The sequence below is a fragment of the Ailuropoda melanoleuca genome, chromosome 2 (genome assembly GCF_002007445.2).
Source record: "Ailuropoda melanoleuca isolate Jingjing chromosome 2, ASM200744v2, whole genome shotgun sequence".
Taxonomy (NCBI): Eukaryota; Metazoa; Chordata; class Mammalia; order Carnivora; family Ursidae; genus Ailuropoda; species Ailuropoda melanoleuca.
Window position 1 is genome coordinate 92,200,251 of NC_048219.1, and position 23,213 is coordinate 92,223,463.

Sequence of the window (23,213 nt, forward strand, 5' to 3'; positions counted from 1 at the left end):
TAGAACAACATATGAACTTCAAAAGCATTATACACTTAGCCCTTGAACAACCTGGGGTTAGGGTCACTGACCCTCTGTGCAGTCAGGAATTTGAGTATAACTTAGACTCTGCAAAAACTTAACTAATAGCCTACTGTTGAACGGAAGCCTTACTGATAACATAAACAATACATACATATTAATATTTTATATGCATTATATACTGTATTTTTATAATAAAGTAAGTTAGAGAAAAGAAAATTTATTAAGAATAGTATAAGAAAGAGAAAATCATTTACAGCACTGTACTGTATTTATCAGAAAAAAAAAAATCCACATAGGGGCACCTGGATGGCTCAGTCAGTTAAGTGTCTGCCTTCGGCTCAGGCCATGATCTCAGGGTCCTGGAATCGAACCCCACATCAGGCTCCCTGACCAGTGGGGAGTCTGCTTTTCCCTCTCCTTCTGTCCCCTGCCCCTGCTCATGCTCTCTCTCTCCCCCCAAATAAATAAATAAAATGTTTTTTTAAAAAAATCCACATGTAAGTGGAGCCATGCAATCCAAACCCATGTTGTTCAAGGGTCAACTGTACTAAGAGAAGGAGGCCGACACAAAGGACCACATTGTATTGGGGTGCCTGGGTGGCTCACTTGGTTGAGCTTCCAACAGTTGGTTTCAGATTAGGTTGTGGTCTCAGGGTCTTGGGATCACGCCCCTCCTTGGGCTTACCGGGGAGTCTGCTTGGGATTCTCTCCCTCTGCCTTCTCTCCCTCCCCATCCCCCCCAACGCACTGACACACGTGCTCTTTCTTTCAAATAAATAAATCTTAAAAAACAAAGAACCACATATCATATGGTTCTATTTGCATGGAATTCCAGAAAACACAAAGCTATAGTATTAGCAAATTAGTGGTTTCTAAGGGACAGAAGGGTGGGAAGGAGGGAATTGCCTGCAAAGGGCCATGAATGAACCAGTGAAAAAAATGGAAAATGTTTTGTATCGTGATTGTATTGTGGCTATAGGACTGTATACTTTTTTTTTAGAGGGCAGGGCAGAGGGAGAGAATGTTAGGCAGGCTCCACACCCAGTGTGAAGCCTGACGCAGGGCTCGATCTCACAACCCCTAGATCATGACCTGAGCCGAAATTAAGAGTCAGCTGCTTAACTGACTGAGCCACCCAGGAGCCGTGTAGTACAGTCTTTTTTTGTAAAATCTTACCTGATTTTTTTTTTTTTAAAGATTTTATTTATTTATTTGACAGAGAGAGAGAGACAGCCAGCGAGAGAGGGAACACAGGCAGGGGGAGTGGGAGAGGAAGAAGCAGGCTCCCAGCAGAGGAGCCCGATGCGGGGCTCGATCCCAGGACTCTGGGATCACGCCCTGAGCCAAAGGCAGGCGCTCAAGGACTGAGCCATCCAGGCGCCCCTTATCTGATTTTATATAAAGAATTAGTGGGTTTTTTAAATTGTACCTCAATAAAGCTGATTGACTAAAAAACAGATAAAAACTAGACACATACGCCTCACAAAGGAAGATATATATGAATAACCTGTGGTCACATAAAAGATTTTCAACATCCTTGTCATGGAAATTCTAATTAAAATCACAACGAGAGGGGCACCTGGGTGGCTCAGTCCTTAAGCGTCTGCCTTCAGCTCAGGGTGTGATCCCAGGGTCCTGGGATTGAGCCTTGCATCGGGTTCCCTGCTCCGCTGGAAGCCTGCTTCTCCCTCTCCACCCCCCCCCCCCCCCCCCCGTTTCCCCTCTCCCCTCCCCCCTCTCTCCCTCCCTCTCACTGGCTGTCTCTCTCTCTCTGTCAAATGAATAAATAAAATCTTAAAAAAAAAATCACAGTGAGAGACCTGCTATACACCCACTAGAATGTCTGTGTATCAAGAATTGTGAGGATTAGGAGCTGCCAGAACTCTAATACACTGGCTGACAGGAACATAACATGGATACAACCACTTTGGAAGGTATTCCAGCAGTCTCATAAAGTTAAACACTTTACATTTGACCCAGCCATTCTGTGCCTAGGTTGTTGGTAAGAACGTAAAAAAACTCTTGTTGAACTCTCCACTCTTAGAATAGCCATTTTATTGTATGTAAATTATATATCAATAAAGTGGTTCTATTTATTTGTTTTGATTTCAAGTTTTTAAAAAAATTGTAGTTAACATATTGGGTAGTATTCGTTTCAGGTGTACAATTTAGTGATTCATCACTTAAATATAACACCTAGTGCTCATCACAAGTGCCCTCCTTAATACCTATCACCCATAAAGTGGTTTTAAAAATCAAAATTTAAAAACATAATGACCAGGAAGAAAAATCAATATATAACAAAAAATAAAACATGCATCAGTCTTTTCACCCAGCACACGTATTTTCAAAAATTTTTTTCCTGAGGAAATCGTTTAACAAGGCCTCAAAATACATATGGATTTTTATCCAAGTTGTGGATAATAACAAAAAATTTGGAAATAACCTAAAAGTCCAGCAGTGATACAATGATTTAAAAAGTTATAGTTGGGATGCCTGGGTGGCTTAGTTGGTTAAGAGACAGATGTCTCTTGATCTCAGCTCAGGTCTTGATTTCTGGGTGCTGAGTTCAGTCCTTGCGCTGGGCTCCATGCTGGCCTTGGGGCCTACTTTAAGAAAAAAAAAAAAAGCTATGGTATATCTATGCAATGGAATTTCATTTAACATTTTTTCAATTATGTCGTATATATTCAGTATTGCTCAGCAATTTCACTTCTAGGTATATATCCAATAAAAATGGTGAATAGTTCACCAAAAGGGATGTGTGGGAATATTACTAGCACTACTGAAAAGTGAAAACTATCTAAAAGCCTATTAACAGTAAAATGGATAATTTGTAGTTGATTCCCACAGTGACCTACTGTACTGACAATGAAAGATCTGCAGCTACATGCAGTGACATTCATGGACCTCATACCTGTAAGTGCAAGAAGAAAGATACAACAGAGTACATTTGCTATGAGTCTTATTTATATAAAGTTCAAAAATAGATAACAGTAATCTGTGGTGCTAGAGGTTAGGATAGTGCATATCCTTGGAAGGGATAGTGAAGAATCCAGCTGAGCAGAGGGCTTCTAGGGAATTTTTGCATCTTGAGCTGGGTGCTGTGGTTACTCAGGTGTATTCAGCTTGTGTAAGTTCATTGAGCTGTAGGGTTTACATTTGTGCACTTTATGAAGATAGTAGTTCATTGAAAAGTTAAATAAACCCCCCCCAAAATTAAAGAGGTGAGAAATGTCTCAAGGTTTTACCAACATATTAACTCTTGGTGCATTTGGGAAATAGACTTTGGGAGCAGCTTTATTTTCTTGATAGTTTTACAGATTTAAAATTTTTTACATAAGTATAATCTCTATGTTCAAAAAAATGTTAATATCATTTTGGGAAAATGGTAGACAAGTATGAGATAATATTTTCACGAACTCTCTTTTATTAGATTAAGTCCTTGATTTTTTTTTTTTTTAAGATTTTATCTATTTATTTGACAGAGAGAAAGACAGCCAGCAAGAGAGGGAACACAAGTGGGGGGAGTGGGAGAGGAAGAAGCAGACTCCCAGTGGAGGAGCCTGATGTGGGGCTCGCTCCCAGGACTCCAGGATTATGCCCTGAGCCGAAGGCAGACAATGACTGAGCCACCCAGGCACCCCAAGTCCTTGATTTTTTACCTTAGTTTTTAAATAGGTTACATGTTTTCATGGTCCAAAATTCCCAAAGGAAGTATACAGTGAAAAGTGTTTCTCTTATCCCTGTTCTCCCAGAATCCACTTTCTTTGCCATGAAGAAATCAAGATGCTTTGGGAGTTATGTTTCTACGTAAGAAAATAACACAAATATGTTTGTGTATATTTCATTACTTTTTCACTGTTCTGTACCTTGCTTTTTTCATCTGTGTATTCTTAGTTATTTTTGCATAATGCTATCAGTTTTTTCATGAGAGTACCTAAAAAGCTTCTTTGTTTTATTCTTATAGTCACATGGTAGTCTGTTGTGGGAGTATACCATAATTTATATAGCAAGTCCCCTGTTGATAGACATGTAGGTTTTAAAACTTCCTTTACTGGAATAAAAATGGTGAAACAAATACTCTTATACACAAGTCATTTTACACATATGCCATGTATCTATAGGATACATTCCTATACGTGGAATTGTTGAGTTTCAGAGGCTATGTGCATTGTAATGATGGAGATTTCCATATTTGCTTTGTAGGAAATTTTTTTGAAAACCCATATGTTCTTGAACTTAAGAATTGTATTTAGGGGTACCTAGGTGACTTGGTTAACTGACTTTGGCTTGGGGTCCTGGGGTCAAGACCCCCACATCAGGTTCCGCACTCAGTGGGGAATCTGCATCTTTCTCTCCTTATGCCCCTCCCCCCAGTCATGCACATGTGTGCACTCTTTCTCACAAGTAAATAAATAAAATCTTTTAAAAAATTGTATTTAAATTATCGTGTTAATGTTATTATAACTTTTTAAATATCTTAAATGAAAACATATCTAGTTTTGCTCTTCTGAGTTCTTTTTTTTTTTTTTTTAAGATTATTTAAGAGAGAGTGCACGAGCAGGGGGAGGGGCAGAGGGGGAGGGAGAAGCAGGCTTCCCGAGCAGGGACCACAGTGTGGGGCTCGATCCTGGGACCCCAAGATCATGACCTGAGCTGAAGGCGGACCCTTAACCGACTGAGCCACCCAGGTACCCCTTGAGTTAATTTTAGATAGTTATCAGGCCCTTTGTTCATAGGAGTGGAAAAGTCACAATATCCAAAGTAAGTCCTGTGTTCCATAGGTGTGGCTCTTGGATTTGATATCTGTTAGGGGAACCTAATGCCCAAATTCTCATTAAGAAAATCTCACAAAGAAATTGTCACTTTGTCAACCCTGAAACTTAGTTGCAAGTGCCACTCTTGTATGTGTTGTGCAATTCATTAATATTAAGTAATACTGGAAGCATATGACATGCTATTTCTCCCTTAATGTCCTTACTAGTCAACGATGAATCTAGTCGAGAGGCTGAAGTCACTGCCAGGGAGCACATGGGTTCCAGCAGCTCCCTACAGTCCCGCGAAGAGAAGCAAGAGCCTGTTGTGGTAAGGCCCTATCCACAGGTGCAGATGTTGTCTACACACCATGCTGTTGCATCGGGCACACCCGTCACAGTGACAGCCCCACCAGCACATCTGACGCCAGCAGTGCCACTCTCCTTTTCGGAGGGACTTATGAAGGTAATGGAGAGGTTTAAAATTTCACATTAAACCACAGCTAAAGACTGGCTAATCTTCTTGACAATTTTCACAAAGTCTTAGGCTATATCCAGGATTGTAGTGTTTTCTTTCTGCCCCGTCAGTTCAGCTCTTCTCTGTCACTTAGAGCCCTGCTGTTCTGCAGTGCCTAGTCTTGTGCTGCTGGGCAGTTGGCATCACAGGATCTTTTCTAGTATCCGTTTTGACATTGATTTTATTCAAGTTATGGGCATGCTAACTCAGATTTTATCTTGGAGTGTCACTCTTCTCCAAGGTTTTGTTTTAAAGCTGCTAATTCGGGGGTATCTGAGAATATCGCCTTGTCTATTACCTCATGACTGTGTTTCAGTTACTGGGAGATTTGTTTACTTCTGCCCAAACGTGGGATGCAGCATTGTATAGAAGAAAAAATGTGGGCTGTGAGCCATGTAGATCTGGGCCTCGGTCCCAGTTCTAGTTTTTACTGTCTGCATGGCTTTGAGCAGGTGACATAGCCTTGCTTTGTATGTTTCCTCATCTGTAAAATGGAAATGCTGGTACTTCAGTAGAAAAGCTGTGATGCTAAGAGATAAAATATATAAGGCTTCTGGATCTTTCCTGGCACTCTCCAGGTTTGATTTGTGTACTTTTAATTATAGAATGAAATGCATCACTCGTAAAAAGCTATTGATATGTTTCGTGTGGTTTTCTGTTTGCAGCCGCCCCCGAAGCCCACCATGCCTAGCCGTCCCATTGCTCCTGCTCCACCTTCTACCTTGTCACTTCCCCCCAAGGTTCCAGGGCAGGTTACCGTTACCATGGAGAGTAGCATCCCTCAAGCTTCAGCCATTCCTGTGGCAACAATCAGTGGACAACAGGTTTTTTTCCTCTTAATTTGCTGATTTTCAAACTGAGATGCCAAACTGTTGATCATTATTTATTGAATGCCAGCAGTACATTAGGCACTGTACTAAATAAAAGATTAAATGGTCACTGATATCTGCAAGGGGAAGATAGTAGATTTAAGAGAGAAGGATATCTACAGGAAATAAAACCAACATGCACAGTGGTGTTTGTCATTTGGCCAGTATGTATCGAGCATCTGCTGTGTGTGAGGCACCACCCTCAGTGTGAGATACAAATCTAGTTAAGACAGTCTGTATCCTTGAGGTGCTCAGAGTCCAGTTGTGTGGGATTGAGAATAGCCTCATGGCAGTGGTGCATTTCTAGGATTTTCTTTGAGGAGAATGAATGTGTATCTCTTGGGCACCTAGCAGGTTCCCTCAAGCAGCTCACTGGGCGTGAACACTTATTTCATAGTCTCATGTTTTAACTTAAATTTTTTCCTGAGATTCTACTCCTACTCCATAACATGTACATGATTTACTTAAATATTTTGAATTACTGAGAATGAAAAAACCTGAATCTAAAAACCTTTCCCTTCAAGTTTTCAAGAAAAAATTGGTATATAAGAAGACACACTATATTTTCTTCCTTCTGTCGTACTGCTGAGTACTCCCGGAAGTACTGGAACCCCCGCCTGGGAAACACTGGCATCAGGGCTGGGAGCATGTGAGGAAGGGACATCTAAGCGGGGAGCTAAAGAACTCGGAGGGGAGTACCTGCTGGGTGCTAATTGACGTTTACTTAGAAGTCCTGAGGAACATGAAGGATGGATGAATGCAGTGGCACGTAAAGAAAATATAATAGGAAAAAATAAGCTTTTTGGCCAAAGTAGAGAAAAGAAGTGTGAAAAACTAATATTGAAGATGAGAGTGTCCCAAAGTGAGCAGTCAAATGTGTCCATCTATTAGAGGTCTAGCACCTAGCTAGGCTTGAAGCATTGAAGGGACTTTATAGTCACCACATGCCTGCTGGCACAGGTCATCATGCACTATGTTATGTAAAAAAAAAAAAAGCTAAAGTCCTTTCCCTTGGGATACTCACTGTCTAAAAGGAACACCCTGACCCACTTTTGGAGGCAGCTGACCTCCTAGAAGCAATGGCTAAGCATCAATGGCTAAAACCAAGCACATGAAAATAACATTACATCCTGTTTCTTGCAGGGACATCCCAGTAACCTACATCACATCATGACCACAAATGTACAGATGTCTATTATCCGCAGCAATGCTCCTGGGCCCCCTCTTCACATTGGAGCTTCTCATTTACCTCGAGGTAAAAACTGCACATTTTGTTCAAATTCTCAAATGCAGTGGCAGATAGATATTTGGTAAGAGATTTCTGTTACCGTTAACAAAAATTATATCTAGAATCATCTTACTGAAAGTTATAGGACAACAAATAACTTAGAGCAATACACATTTGGAGCATGATCTAGTATATGTGAATTATAGTTGCATTTCAGCAAGTGTGTGTATGCTTGTGTGTGTAAACTTGAAGCAGTTCAAATTTTTTAGTATGGTCTAAAGATTGTCCTTTGTAATGAGGAACTCCTCAAAGCTATGATGTCCAAATGGTGTTTGTTGTTAATAAGAAAGTCAGAAATGCAAATACTGACTATTCTTAAAGTTTAGTGATAATGGTTACTCAAGTAACATAGCCATAAGATGAATTTATTCTTACAACTAACTTCTAATAGGTTTTCAGGTATTAAATTTAATGATTTTTCTCAACTATTTGATCAGAAATTGTAACCTTCTATTGGCGAGTATAAAATCATTGTTGGCAAAATCAGGCTCACAAGTACAAAACCAGGTTTACTTGGTCGTAACATAATTCAGTGGTTCTCAGAGTGAAGTTCATAGACTGCAAGGGGGTCTCTGTTAGGTCAAAACCACTTTCATTAAAATACTAAGATTTCACTTGTCTGTAGTACTGTGTTGATGTTCGCACTGATGATATAAGGGCACTGGTGGTTCAAGTGAACCGTCGCTGGTGGTTACACTACTGGAGCCTTGGCCTAAATGAAGCTGGTGGCACCACACTGTGCTATTCAGTGCGTGCTTCTTTTCTACGTACTTGTAGTTAAAAAAACAACAGACAGTTTTATTCAAGAATGTCCTTAAAAAAGCAATACAGGTTATTAATCTTATCAAATCACAACCCTTGAGTGCACATTCTGCTAATTTTCTGTGTGAGGAAAGGGGAATGATATGTATAGCACCTCTGCTAAATTACTGACATACTGAGGTTTAGAAACTATTCACACTATTTTCCTAGAGCATATAATTGGAATTATGTAAATTGTGAGCCCATAAGCCATACTAGTGAAAAAATTTTTTTTCCAGGTGCAGCCGCTGCTGCTGTGATGTCCAGTTCTAAAGTAACCACGGTCCTGAGGCCGACTTCCCAGTTGCCAAATGCTGCTACAGCTCAACCAGCAGTACAGCACATCATTCATCAACCAATCCAGGCATGTCAGGTTGTGGATAGTCAGCAAGTATTAAGTGCCTGCTCTGAGTTCTTTACTCTGCTAGAGCCTGGGAGAGTCCTTGGACCTCAAGTGACCTTTGATCTAGTTGCCAAGAGGTCGGAAAGGTTGGGTTATATACATTGATGGGATCAGCAGTCGGGATTTAGAGGAGCCTTGGTAAGGGAAGCTTTCACGGGATGGGTGTGGTAGCAGGGATTCAGAGAAGTGGAGAGGCAGTGAAAGGGAACACTACTGTGAATGGTGGTGAGGAAGATGGTGGTGGTTACATTCAGTGTTTAGTAGAGGCAGAGCCAGAGGTTTTCGTTCATTCAAATCGCAGTTTATGAGCCCCTATGTATTTTGTGCACATTATTATGCACGTGTGTATGATTTTCAAAGAAGACATCATTGAAAGCCTTTCAACATTTTTTAAAGGAAATCTGTGGGCTCAGTACTGCTGAGGTACAGTGTGTTATGAGGTGACATTGTGATGTCTCTAAATTCAGAGCTCTAAGATACAGTATAAATTTGATTTTGTACACAACAGAGAGCCATTAAGGTTTTTGAACACAGTAACATACAATCAAAGAAATATCCTTGAAAGACTAATGGAGCTGAATCACAGACAGGAGATGAAAATGCAGATACTTTGGGGGCCAGACTGGTAATGTATGTGAAACAGTAGGATTTAAGACAGGAAGGGTGCTGAGTAGGACATGGGGTAGTACATGTCCAGCCTAGAGTTTTCAATTTAAAACAAAATAGCAGACTTTGCTGGCTTATAAAACACATTTGGAGACTCATTAGGCCCCTGGAGTGTAAATGGTGTACAGAAAGGATTGGAGAAAGAACCAAGACAAGGAGTTCAATAAAGATAGTGTGACAGTTCTGTGAGACAACAAGCTGTAACAGCAGGCACAATAGGTAAAAGGTCTGGAAGTGAGAGGCAGATCCAGGATGGGCAGCGTTTGCAAATTTAACTGTGTATCAGGGTCAAGAAAGGGACTGCTCTGGAGAGCTCAGATGATCAAAAGAATCGATGGTGGACAAGCAGGTGAAGTCCAGCATGGAACTCATTTATCTTGTGAAGATTTTACACACAGATGTAGTCTAGGGGAAGGTAAGGAAAGTACATCCATGTGAAAACAGCCAGAGAGCATCTGGGCACCCTGACTGTTCCACAGTAAAGTGCTGTTTTCATGTGTTTGCTAGCTTAGAGGGCCTGAGAGCCAGCAGTTCCATCCAACAGCTGAGATCCCCTGTAGAAAGCACTCGGTTGTGTGGTAGTATAAAATGTTTACACCAGAACCAACAATGAATCCATGGGCACTCTAGATCTGAAGGGTTGGATCCCAACTCATACTAATAGGACAGTGTTGCATCCAGTCCTGCTTGGACAGGAGGAATTTATATAGTCCATCCAGCCAAAATAGGGTATTTTTTGGTAATTTCATCTCTTGGGTGTTAAAAATTACCTGTCTGAAAAGAGAATTCCTTGTTTAGAATGGTGAGAATTTGCTTTCATTTGGACACAAACATGCTTGTTTGAAGACCCAAGTTTCAAATTATACTTTCAGTGTTTGGCTTATTGTTGTTTTGCCTCTTGTTTTAAATGAAATATTTTTTCTCTTCTTTTGGTAGTCTCGTCCACCTGTGACCACCTCTAACACCATCCCTCCTGCCGTGGTAGCAACTGTCTCAGCCACCAGAGCTCAGTCTCCAGTCATTACTACAACTGCAGCACATGCTACTGATTCAGCACTTAGGTATATTTGGGGGTTTGGAGATCAGGCCCTCCTCCTTTCCGTTCTGTCCTTTCACTTAACTCAATAAACACTTACTGAGTGCTTTTTATGAGCTGTGTAGTGTTCTAGATGCTGGAGATAAAGCAGTGAACAACCAGAAATTCCTGTCCTCATAGAGTTTCTATTTTTTAGGGGCTGGAGACATACAAATAAAAGACAAAGTTTTTTAGATGGTGAAAAGAGCTTTGGGGAAAAATTAGGGTGGGATCTGGAGTGACAGGGTAGGCAGTACAGGCTTACTATTTCCTGTAAGGTGATCTGGGAGGACCGTTGTTAAGAACAGATTGGAGCAGAAAATTGAAAGGCATAATGAAGTGAGCCCTGTGGCTGTGTGGGATAAGAGCATTCTAAGCAGTGGGAACAATAAGTGTAAAGTCCCTGAGACAGCAGTGTGTTTGCCATAGATAAGGAGAAGCAAGAGGCTAATGGTAGGAGAGCGGCAAGAGATTATTTTAGGAGGTAACAGGGTCTCCAGATTAGGGCCTTAGGAAGCCCTATACAGGTTTAGACTTTGCTTGGGTGCAAGGGGAAGCCTTAGCAGAGTTTTGAGCAGAGCAGTGTCATGATCTGAAGCCTAGCTGCTGTGGAGAGGCAAAGTTGGAAATGGAGAGATGGTTTAGAAAGGTATGCAGGAATCCAGAAGAGATCATTGCTGGAGGTGGAAAGACGTGATTAGATTCAGAATAGAGTTTTGAAGTTGGTTAAGGATTTCAGAGGAATTACATAGGGGCAATAAAAGAACAAGAAGAGTCAGGATCCTGGCCCTGCTAGTTGGCCTATGTGGAGTTGCAGTAACTTGAGATGAGGAACAATGGGAGGAGTAGGTTTCGGGGAGGAATTCCAGACTAGTTTTGGGCCTTGGAAGGATGTGCTGACTTCTGAGCACCCAAGTGGAGGTGTTGAGGTTGATTAATAGATGAGTTTGGAGTCCAGGGAAGAGTTGTGAAGATTATTTAGGAAGACGGCATATGTGGGGAAGAGGTTTATGAGAGAAAAAAATGTCTCCCAGATGAGAGGGCTGGAGGGGGAAGCAGTGTTCTCAGGGGAGAACCCAGATTAATTAGGGCAGAGAGGTAAAGGATATATTCAGAGAAGAGATTGAGGATGTAGGGGATTTGGCTAAATGGACTGTAAGTCTAGAGGCTGCACTGGAAGGGTTGGATATCTGAAAAGGGAGAGCTCTATAGAGCCATACAGGGATAAAGTGTGGTTGATGAGGGAATGATCTGTGATGCTTCCTAGAAATGACACAATTGGGTGAAGACATGATGAAGTTTGTCCTTCTGATCCCAAGCCATATTGTGGTAAGGCTGTGAAAGTTGGGGGGAGGCGGTGGGATGTGAGTCTCGCCAGGAGGTCTTTCTTGATTCACGCGTTTAGTTATGTGATGCCTTTGGCAATATAAACAAGAAGTGGTTCACTGAACAGAAGAACAGAAGAAGAGGTAGTAGGCATGTAGCTATCAGACTAGAGACTATCCATAATTTTCAAATGCCAGCTGGAGACAAGGCAGAGTGGTGAGGAAGAGAGAGTCTAGATGCCTCCCTGGTCTCCTCCTTGTTTGACCAAGTAAATAAAAAGGAAACAAGGGAAAGAAAGTTAGTTTTAGAAAGAATGTTGACTTTTGGGATACTGAGTTTATCCATGGAACAATAAAGTGGCAGTTGTCAGCAGGTGATTGAAGAGATGTCAGTGCCAGAGATAATGGGTTTGGAAGTCATCAACTTGTGGGCTACAGTTAAAGCTTTGAGGTATCTGAGTCTCTCCAGGGGGAATCAGTAGAGTTAAGAAGAGGGCCTGGAACAGAACTCTGAAGAAAGTAACTTTTAAATGCAGAAGTGTACCTAGGGGGGCGCCAGGGTGGCACAGCGGTTAAGCGTCTGCCTTCGGCTCAGGGCGTGATCCCGGCGTTATGGGATCGAGCCCCACATCAGGCTCTTCCGCTATGAGCCTGCTTCTTCCTCTCCCACTCCCCCTGCTTGTGTTCCCTCTCTCGTTGGCTGTCTCTATCTCTGTCAAATAAATAAATAAAAAATCTTTAAAAAAAAAAAAAAAAAGAAGTGTACCTAGGACTTATATTTAACCATTAGTTCTGTCATTCACTAGCTGTGTGACATTAGGCAAGTTTCTCAACTTTCCTGATCCATAGTCTCCTCTTCAGTAAAATGCGGACACTTCCTGGTAATTGAAAATATTGCCTGAGGTATAAAGAGACACAGCTGCCCAACATAAAACAGACTGTGTTGTTCATTTTAATTTTATGTTACCTGTATATATTCAGATGGTATGAAGAAATTCAAAAGTTATGAACGTTTATATAGTGATAATGAGTTTTTTTTTTTTTAAGATTTTATTTATTTATTTGTCAGAGATAGAGACAGCCAGCGAGAGAGGGAACACAAGCAGGGGGAGTGGGAGAGGAAGAAGCAGGCTCATAGCGGAGGAGCCTCATGTGGGGGCTCGATCCCAGAACGCCGGGATCACGCCCTGAGCCGAAGGCAGACGCTCAACCGCTGTGCCACCCAGGCGCCCCTCCGAAATGGATTTTTATCTGATAAAGCTGCAGAAACATCCTGATAGTTGCAGTGACAAGTTTATGCAGGTGATCTGTGTCAGCAAATATTATTCTTCTCATGTTATTCTAAAGTCACCTTTCAGGAAGGTGTGAAAGCCATACAGGGAAGAAGCCAGGCTGCAAAACAAAAGTCCTAATTATTGTTCATTGACTGGACTAGTGGTGTTCAGAATCCTGTTACTTTGAGCAAGGTCTGAGTCTCCGCTTGCCGCATCAAGAATAATATCCTCAGGGGCTCCTGGGTAGCACAGTTGTTAAGCGTCTGCCTTCAGCTCAGGGCGTGATCCTGGCGTTCCAGGATCGAGTCCCACATCGGGCTCCTCCACTGGGAGCCTGCTTCTTCCTCTCCCACTCCCCTGCTGTGTTCCCTCTCTTGCTGGCTGTCTCTCTGTCACATAAATTAAAAAAAAATCTTAAAAAAAAAAAAAGAATAATATCCTCAGGGTGATTCCGCAGGGATTGTACCAAACACCTGACCCTGCAGCATGCATTTGAACTCCACGACAACTGGTGTAATGGTCATCTTCAGTAATTTTAGGAGCCACAGAAGTACTTGAACTCTCAATGTAATAGTGGGGATCCTGGTATGAATTGGCCTGTCGTGTACCAGCTAATCTAGTCCAATAATGTTACCAGTGTGCTGCGGCTCCAGCGGTGACTTCTAGCTACAGAGCTTGTGTTTTTCTTCTTTGTGTTTCTGGATATAACTTTTGGGCTGTGTTATTCATAATAAAAATTGGATTCTATCACGTGGAGAGAGAAAATGAAACCTAAACAAAATCTCAAAGTGGACATTTAAATTATCAGAAAACATCCATTCCTCATTCCCAGCCTTTTAAAAATGACTAGTGGAAGAGGCATAATAGAAAGACTTAAAATGTATGACCCTAGGACTTTTTAGGATTATCCAGGTTTTTATGTTTCTAGGTTTTTTCTGGCTTGAGAACATGAGAGTCACTTAAGGGAAATCTTTCAGGGTCCTTTACATTTTGGGGGAACATAGGGAATGGGCCTGGGGAAATGGCTCATCCTGGAAAGCATAAAGATCCAGTCTCCAGTAGTAGGCTTTCTCAGTGAGTTCCACCAAGTTCTGTAGTTTTATCTATGGCCAGTTTTTCAGCTTTCCTTTGAACTGCAATGATAAGGCATCTGGCTATCTTTCTTCAGAGAAAAGACCATCCTTCATTCAGTTTGAACACTTCATTCACTGATACCCGGTCATGTCTGTTTTTAAAGCATTTTAAGACTGGATGCTTATTTGATGAAACCATTGTTTAGTTGGGACACATGCAGTCTCAATCAAGTTTTTACCCTTACAGCCCAGTTTATTCACTTCTTTTTTAATTTGTATTCGCGTGGTTTCAAAATACGAAAGCATAAAAAGATGTGTAGGAAGGAGGGTTGGTCACTCTCTCCTCTGTCCCCCATCCACCAGGATCCTGTGTTCCTTCCCTTTTACCTTTTCTAAGTTACTTGATAATAACTAACTGGATGTCCTTCCAGTGTTAATTATAGTCAGATTCAAATGCAGTTCTTACTTTTATCCTTTTTACCCAAAATTAACTCATATATTCTCTTTACTTTTTTAAATATAACAACATGTTGGGGCGCCTGGGTGGCACAGCGGTTAAGCATCTGCCTTCGGCTCAGGGCGTGATCCCGGCGTTCTGGGATCAAGCCCCACATCAGGCTCCTCTGCTATGAGCCTGCTTCTTCCTCTCCCACTCCCCCTGCTTGTGTTCCCTCTCTCGCTGGCTGTCTCTATCTCTGTCAAATAAATAAATAAAATCTTAAAAAAAATATATAAAATAAATATACCAACATGTGTTAAAAGGTTCCCATTTCCTTACTTGTACAGCCTCATTGTTCTCTTAGTACCAGCACAGTGATCCATTGTACGTGTGAATGGGTCTGAGGTTGTTTCTAGTACTTGACTATCATAAATAATATTGCAGAGAATAACCTTATACTTCAGTCATTATCCATGTATGCAAGAATACCTGTGGGATAAATTCCCAAAAGTAATCAGAAGGTATATGCAGTTACAATCTCGATACCTACTAATTGCCTTCCTTAGCGTTTGTACCAGTTCACACTCCCTCTAGAATATTTAGGAGTTCCTATTTCCTTGCAGCTTGAACAACGTTATGCTGTCCATTTTGGGGGGTTTTGCCAATCTGATAGGTGAACGTGATATCTCTGTATTTTAAATTGTATTTCTCTTCCTATGAGTGGGAGTGAGCATCTTTTCTTTGTTAAAGAGCCACTTGCATTCTCCTTTTACTGAACTGGATATGCATATCCTTTGCTTGTTTTTTATTGGGCTGTTATTTTTCTCATTGACTGCAAGGAGTTCCTAGTATATTAAGAAGATTACACTTTCATTTAGGAGTCTTTTGACCATGCTTATAGTGCGTTTGTGTGTTTTGCTGTGTAGGTTTGCTTATTGGTTCACAGAGTCAAATTTTTTAATCTTTTATAGCTTTTGGATTTTGAAAGCTTTTAGTAGTTAAAAAGTTCTCTTCCACTCTGAGGTTATAAAAGAATTTTTCTGTCTTCATGTACTTCTTATTTTGCTGTAAAATCTTTGACCCTCTTCTGATTTATCCTGGTGTACTAATGCATGAAGCATGGATCCAATTTTATTTTTTTCAAAGGGCTACGTAGTCTTCCCAGCATCATTTATTAAATAGTCCATTCTTCCCCTCTGACTTGAGATGCCAACTTTGTTATAATGTCAAGTTTTCTTGCCGCTGTTGCAGTTTCCGTAGCTTGCTGCTAGTTAATTTGACATGGTTTCTGTGTTGCTGTCCCTTTCAATCATTAGACAGTCATAACTAATTTTTGAAGGAATGATACGGTAAGGAATGATAGGAAATTGAGAGCAGGTTAGTGTTTTGGGGGCAGTGGGGTGGGCTACTGTTAATCAGGGTTGTCTGTAATCCTCCCTCATAATGTGAAAACCTTAGTGTGTATCTCCAGCTTTGTCCACAGAGTGAAATGTATTGATTATAATAATGCTCACTCAAGATTGTCCAAGAATATTGGTTAACTACACTGAGAGTGCTGAAAATGACTAAGGATTAATTGATTCGGTTCATGGTGCATATTGATACCTTTGGAAATGAGGTTTATGGGACTTATAGGAGAGAAACTCGACAGGCCATTTACTTCGTTGGTTCACCTGTGGATGTCACAGACCTAAAAAATAAAACTGTATGATGGTGGTCTAGTGTAAGACAGTAAATGGCCTTGACTGCCTGCATCATGTCTGGAGACAAGTGAGAAATAATGTCTTTTCTATGTTTTTCAGTCGGCCAACTTTGTCTATCCAGCATCCACCATCTGCAGCAATTAGTATTCAGCGTCCTGCCCAGTCACGGGATGTAACAACAAGAATCACACTGCCATCTCATCCTGCGTTAGGGACGCCAAAACAACAGCTTCATACCATGGCGCAGGTAAAACCAGAGGTAGAAACCATCTGTGGAGGCTGTGGGTTAAAACCAGGCTTGTGCAGAACTTGCTGAGAACTAGCAATATTGAAGGCAGTGATTGCTTTTAAACTGGTTTGAGGGGGAAATGTTCTTGTTTATAACTGTGTTGTGGGATATCCCCCCCCCCCCAGAAAACTATCTTCAGTACTGGCACACCAGTGGCTGCGGCAACAGTAGCACCTATTTTGGCAACCAACACCATTCCTTCAGCAACCACGGCTGGTAAGTTGGCAACCCTGCCCTTCCTCCTAAGGTAGTGTAAGGCATGAGTGGTAAGTTAATTTTTCATTTCTCAGCTTCAGTCAGAGGAAAAGAATAGACTAGAAGAATTATCTTTTCCCAAGAGCTTTTCTCAGGTATTTGAGAATCTGTAGTGTGTGTAGAGAGGCCATTGTTGAAGACTTCTTTCCTCCAATTTCAGGATCTGTGTCACACACACAAGCTCCCACGAGTACAATTGTTACCATGACGATGCCCTCACATTCATCCCATGCTACCGCTGTGACCACCTCAAACATCCCAGTTGGTAAGTGTCCTGCAGTTTTCACATACAGCTTAAAAGGGATTTTTCGGCCCCTCAGACCAGGTCTTCATATAGAGGACTAGTATTGGGGTTTTTTAAAAAATTATTGTTGATTTTCAGAGCAACACTGAATTCAGTTTTTGGTGTATCTGTCATACAGATTTGACATTGACCATAGGGGGGAAAGAGGACAATAATCTTTGAGAGCTGAAAGTAGATGTTATTTTAACACAACTTTGACTCCTCATTCCTCATATTTTACTTCTCCTGTGTGTGCCTTTTAAAGAAATAAGTTAACTTCACTGACATAGTTAGGTGAGATCCACAGAAAAAGCAAGAAAGAAGCAAGGACCTGGAATGAAGAGAACTTGTATGCTGATAGATTGTTCAGGAAAACTCTCTGGGCAATGCACAGCGGGAAGGGTGATAACCCCCAGGTTGATTACTCTAGGTTGTCATCTGACTGCCACCCCAAGATAATTCAAGAACATCCTAAAATTTCTTCTAGGCTTTGTTTATTCCCCTTTTAAATATATGCTTTGAATATTTAAAAAATCTTTGAAAAGTTTCGGGTAGCCAGACAGTCATTCAGAGCAGGGATTGACAACCTTTCTCTGTAGGGCCAGATAATAAATATTTTAGGCTTTGCAGGCCTCATAGGTCCATGTCACAACTGCTGAGCTGTGGGTGATATGTAAATGAATGACTGTGGCTACATTTCAGTAGAACTGTTATGGACACAGAAATTTGGATTTCATATAATTTCCGTATGTCATGAAATGTTCTTTTGATTTTTCCCCCCAGCCATTCCAAAGTATGAACCCACATACAGCTCATGGGCCGTACAGAAACAGGCATTGGGCAGGATGCCCACAGTTTGCCGACACTGTCCTAGGGGCTGATGTCTCACTGTCACAGCTTCCGAAGCAGACTCTGGCTTCTGAGGCAGAGTACTGCTCTCTCTAATTCACAAGCCTCAGGTTTAGTTTCTGGTGTTAGCTTTGCCTTGGTTTTATGACAATAAGCATGCCATCTTACTGTTTACTCCCAGAGACATAGGACAGCTGCCATATTTTTCATAAACTTCTAGAAGCGTGCTTTTTGTAAGGTGACACACTGACATACTTACCTGTCAGAAATCTGGTGACCAGACATAGAAGTATGGCTTTTCTCCTGCTACGTCCGGCACTGCGGTAGTTCCTTCCTTCCCACGTAAGACAGCTTCACCTCCCTCTGCGCGAATTTGGACACTTTTCCGGAATGATGGTCGGACCCAGGAAGCCCTTCCTCCTCCCTTAGATGACTCAGCCATGTCTGTCCTTAAATTGATACTAAGCCCCACAGTAGGCTTTTAGCAATAAAAACACTGTTGCTGGCTCTTCTCACATCACTGCTCACACCAGCTTGGCATCGGAGAGAGCGTACTCCTTTCTTACCCCTCTGAAGTGAAGGTTGTTAACCCTCCTGTAAAGAGTGAGGTGGAGGATGAGAGTGTGTGCGTGATTTTAGCACTTTTATTGAAAGAGATTGTTGCTTATTCCATAACTGTCACTTCACACCATTTTCTGACTGTATCTAACAGTGTCATCAGTTACCCTGAGCACTGTAAAAACAGAGTCAGGCTTGTTCTTGCTATTTTTATAGTCGAGAGTCTCACTAGCATATCTATAGCTATGAAGAAAATAAGACGAGTAAAGGAGGGCAGTGTACCCTTTAGGGACTCTCTGGTTCCATCTTGAATCATCTCTGTAAAGAATTATTTAGAGATGAGTTCTTATTTATGTCATGGTATCTTGCTGAGAGATCACACTGTGGAAGTAAACTTGGACTACCAGGAGACAGAAGTACGTGCATTCATTTGGCTAAAACTATCAACTTTTTACCTGTCTTAAGTTACAGTATCGTATTCCATATCTCCCAGCTGTTTTATCTTTTATTTTTAACCATTTGCTAAATTATAGTTGTGAAAATCATTTGACAGAAGTGTCCAAACATTTAACATCTGCCACTTAATGTGATAGATTTGGTCTAAGTTCCATCAGGCTTATGCTCTGGTTTTCTCTTCTTTTATAGTAAGCCAAATATTTCTTTGTTACATCACTGTAGGGTCCCTGTGCAAAGGTACCTCAGTTGAGAAAGGAAACCTGATACTAACCCTAGAGCATTGATTTTCAAGTGGGGGTTTAGTGGGTATATTAAAATCACCTAAGCAGCTTTCTCCAAGTGACACTTGTTTCTCCAGGTGAGGTTAAATATTGAATTCAACCATTTTTACCAATAGGAATGTGTTGAGTTGGGGGAAAAAAGCCTGATTAATCATAAGCATAGAGTTTTTGCCTTTAATGAATGCTTATTTCCAATAAAATACCATCTTTATTTTCTCCATGTTCTGGCCCACATAGGACAGTCAGTGGTGTCGAAATTCTAAAAAGCAGAATCAGATGATCACAGCATTCAGAAAACAAGGATCATCTTTGGACGTGGCATTATGTTCAACTTATGATTTTTGCATTATGTTTTTCCTTAAGTTTGTGGCTTTTTTTAATTAGGAAAAAAGGTACAGATAAAAATTCATGGGCGTGTGTATAGTTTACCAGCCAGTAGTTAGCCACTTTGCCAAATGACAGCTGCATTCCTGTTGGGAGCATTCTTTTCTCCTACCTTTTATGGGCACAGTGGAGAAACAAGACTTAGTTGCTTCCCACTCAACTTCCCCCTCTGGTTACTACTGATGGAAAATGTTTCATGGCAGCTTCTCTCTGCCTTAGCCAGTACAAGTCATTATCAGTGGTTGAATTGGGCATCCCAGCCATCTCCCTGCAGAAACTTCTTGAGCTGCTTCCCTCAGGAAATAGCTGGGAATCATGGTGGGCTTGTGCTGCTTACCTTTGATGTTCAGTGCGCTGCACATTGGGTAATGTGTCGTCATCCTAGTCTCCAGTGTTGATGTGCCTGTCATTGGTGTAACTGGGGTCTTACACAGTTGGTAGCTGTCCTTGTATATATCTAATGTAGGTTGCAGCTTTTCTTTCCAAATTTTCCCACATGGAGTTAACAGACAGGTCTGTAAGAACACTAAAGTATGTCCCAGTTCAGCTGTACCTTCTAAACAAAACTTGATTGCCAATGCTAGAGGAGAGCAAACTGAGCCTCAGATTAGATTTGAAAACTCTATAGTCATTTTGATTTTGCTGTAAAGTATCGTGCAAAATCACAAGACATTCAGAGGATCTTAGAAATAAAGTGATTATCTAAAGAAGGCCTTCCCATAGATGAGGAAACTGAGACTTGGAAATTAGAATGATTGACTCATTACTAATGAGCTGTGGAAGCTGCAGTAGAAGCTAAGGTCTTTGCCATGTTGGTATTCAAAATTTTGTCTGTTGTTGTTGTTGTTAAAATTTTTTCTCCTTTTAAAAAAGGTTTCCAGGAAGTCAGGTCAGGGCCTGATTGCTGATATTTTTGTTGAAGTATTGATGTTGAACCCTGCTTTGACAAATAACAGTGTGTGAATATGAATGTATCAGTAGATTATTGGCTTGAAATAATTCAGTAGATTCATGTGTTCATCTTTCTCTTTTTATTTTGATTAAAACTGAAGATCCAGGCTTCTTATTACTGTTTGCATTCTTAAGATTGTTGCTGGCCAAGAATGTTTCAGCATGCCAGTAAAAGCATCTGAGAGGTAATATGATTGGATTTTGCATTTGTAGCTAAGGTGGTGCCTCAGCAGATCACACACACTTCTCCTCGGATCCAGCCTGATTACCCTGCAGAGAGGAGTAGCCTGATTCCCATTTCAGGTCATCGGGCCTCTCCAAATCCTGTGGCCATGGAAACCCGAAGTGACAATAGGTAGGAGGGAATGTGCCAGTTACACTGACCCATTGTGTCATTAATTGTTTTGATTTTTCAGTAACATCGAATGTCTGAGAAATATAGTATATTTTTACTTACTCTTATTTTCAGATTTCCTCCTGAAAATAATACAGTGTATAATTTTTTTTTATTTTATGAAAATGTGCTATGTTTATTTAGCCATTCTTCTTTTGATGGATGTTCTACCGGTACCTACTTTTTCATTTGGTGTGTTTCTGTGTTTGATTTATTTTGAGCTGGTTTGAGAGTATAGGCTGCAGCATCATGACCCTTTATCCCTAAGTACTTTAATTTTCATCCCCAAAGAACAGAGACCTTCTAGTAACCACAGTGCGGTTACCCAAAATGATTCTTTAGCCTTTCATTCCCTTTCATACAGTGACATTTTTGAAGAGTATAGGTAGGCCAGTTGTTTGTGTAGAATTCTCTTCAGATTAGGCTTGTTGGATTGTTTCCTCATAGTTAGATTGAGGTTATGCATTTTTGGAGCAAATACCACTTAGGTGATGCATCCTTCTCGCTGTTACTACATCAGAGAGCTCCTGCCACCCCTGTGTCTCATTGTTAGCCATGTCAGCACTAATTACCTAGTGAAGGTGATGTTTGCCAGATTTTTCTATAAAGGTATATTTTTCTCCTTTTTTTTTAATTTTTAAGATTTTATTTATTTATTTGAGAGAGAATGAGCAGGGGGGATGGGCAGAGTGGGAGAGAGGAGCAGACTCCCTGCTGAGCAGGGAGCCCGATGTGGAGCTCGATCCCAGGACCCTGGAATCATGACCCGAGCCAAAGGCAGATGCTTAACCAACTGAGCCACCCAGTTTTTCTCCTTTGTAAGCCACTAAATACATGTGAAAATACTTGGAGACTATAAATACCCTGTTCCTCAATAAACTTTCACTCAGTGGTAGTAGCATCTGTTGAGGATTCTTGGCCGAATCAGTAGCTGGTTGCAAAATAGTGACTTTTTCAGGGCGCCTGGGTGGCTCAGTCGTTAGGCGTCTGCCTTCGGCTCAGGGCGTGATCCCGGCGTTCTGGGATCAAGCCCCACATCAGGCTCCTCTGCGGGGAGCCTGCTTCTCTCCCACTTCCCCTGCTTGTGTTCCCTCTCTCGCTGGCTATCTCTATCTCTGTCAAATAAGTAAATAAAATCTTTAAAAAAAAATGACTTTTTCTATCATTTCTTCCACATTTATCAGTTGGCATTCTTATGTAAATAAATGTTATCTATCCCCATTTATTTTGTTGTGTATTTGATTTTTTTAAATGAACATGGGCTCGTGGATTTAGTTTATTCAACTCATTATTGTCATCTGTTTTGATGCTCAGATCATCTCTGGGAGCTTCTCAGACCAGTTCATGTGGGTTTTCCATGTCCCATGCATTCTACTCCTTCCTTACTTCCCACTGCAACAAGATACTCCAAGTTTCTCCTGAATATTACCTGAGCCCTGGAATCTACCATTTCTCCAGGGAGCCCTGGTTTGTTTTCATCATTTAGAAACCAGGATCTAGGCATTAGTTCTGCTTATTGTTACTTGATTGTCATTTCTTCAAGGCTGTTTTAGCTGACAGAAATAGGAAGTATGTGACATCATAAAAACTCTTTAGAGGCACCTGGGTGGCTCAGTCGGTTAAGTGTCCGACTCTTGATTTCAGCTTAGGTCATGATCCTCAGGGTCATGGGATCGAGCCCCTGCTGATCGAACTCCGTGCCAGGTGGGGAGCCTGCTTGAGATTCTCTTCCCCTCCCTTTGTCCCTACTCCCACTCGCTCTCTCACTCTTTTGTAAAAAAATAAATCTTAAAACAAAAACAACTCTTTAGTACATGCTGAGCCTTCTAATTCAACCCCATTACCTCTTCCATTCCATATATGTATCTCTTCTCTCCCAATGAGAACCTGGTACAGTGCAAATGAAGTAGTTTCGTAATTGGATCATTTTTAAATGTTCTTGTTTGAGTATTATGGTGTGTAGGAATGCTTACAGGTTTTAATATATTGCTCTTTGTGTCCGTTCACCTTGCTGAACACACCTGTTGTTAGCCATGAAAGTATGTAGATTCTCTTGGATTTCCCATCTAGGTATTCATTTTTTCTACAAATAATGACGATTTTTTTGAAGGATGAGGGATTTTTTCGTTTCCATTTTTCATACCTGTGTTTCTCTTGTTACCTGGAGCTTCCAATGTGATGTTGAATACAGCAGAGATAGTGAACAGTCTTACCTTATTCCTGACCTAAATGGGAATTCTTGGGAAATTTCAGAATAGATTTTGGTAGATGCTAGTTTCAGATTAAGGAACGAAGTTTT

The 23,213-nt window shown here is 41.1% G+C and overlaps 1 protein-coding gene across 12 annotated transcripts in view; it reads left to right on the forward strand.

Moving 5' to 3' along the window:
- The window catches only part of SAP130 (Sin3A associated protein 130), a 78,406-nt gene that overhangs the window by 6,112 nt on the left and 49,081 nt on the right, over positions 1–23,213 (forward strand). For 6 of the 12 annotated variants that reach the window (XM_034654325.1, XM_034654321.1, XM_034654326.1 and 3 more), the window contains exons 3-11: positions 5,012–5,247; positions 5,964–6,122; positions 7,311–7,422; positions 8,496–8,629; positions 10,262–10,386; positions 16,314–16,461; positions 16,629–16,719; positions 16,919–17,023; positions 20,734–20,875. In XM_034654325.1, coding sequence (XP_034510216.1) covers positions 5,012–5,247; positions 5,964–6,122; positions 7,311–7,422; positions 8,496–8,629; positions 10,262–10,386; positions 16,314–16,461; positions 16,629–16,719; positions 16,919–17,023; positions 20,734–20,875 — 1,252 coding nt within the window. The remainder of the gene's footprint in view (positions 1–5,011; positions 5,248–5,963; positions 6,123–7,310; positions 7,423–8,495; positions 8,630–10,261; positions 10,387–16,313; positions 16,462–16,628; positions 16,720–16,918; positions 17,024–20,733; positions 20,876–23,213) is intronic. The other 6 variants (XM_034654324.1, XM_034654329.1, XM_034654333.1 and 3 more) reach the window with 2 other exon arrangements.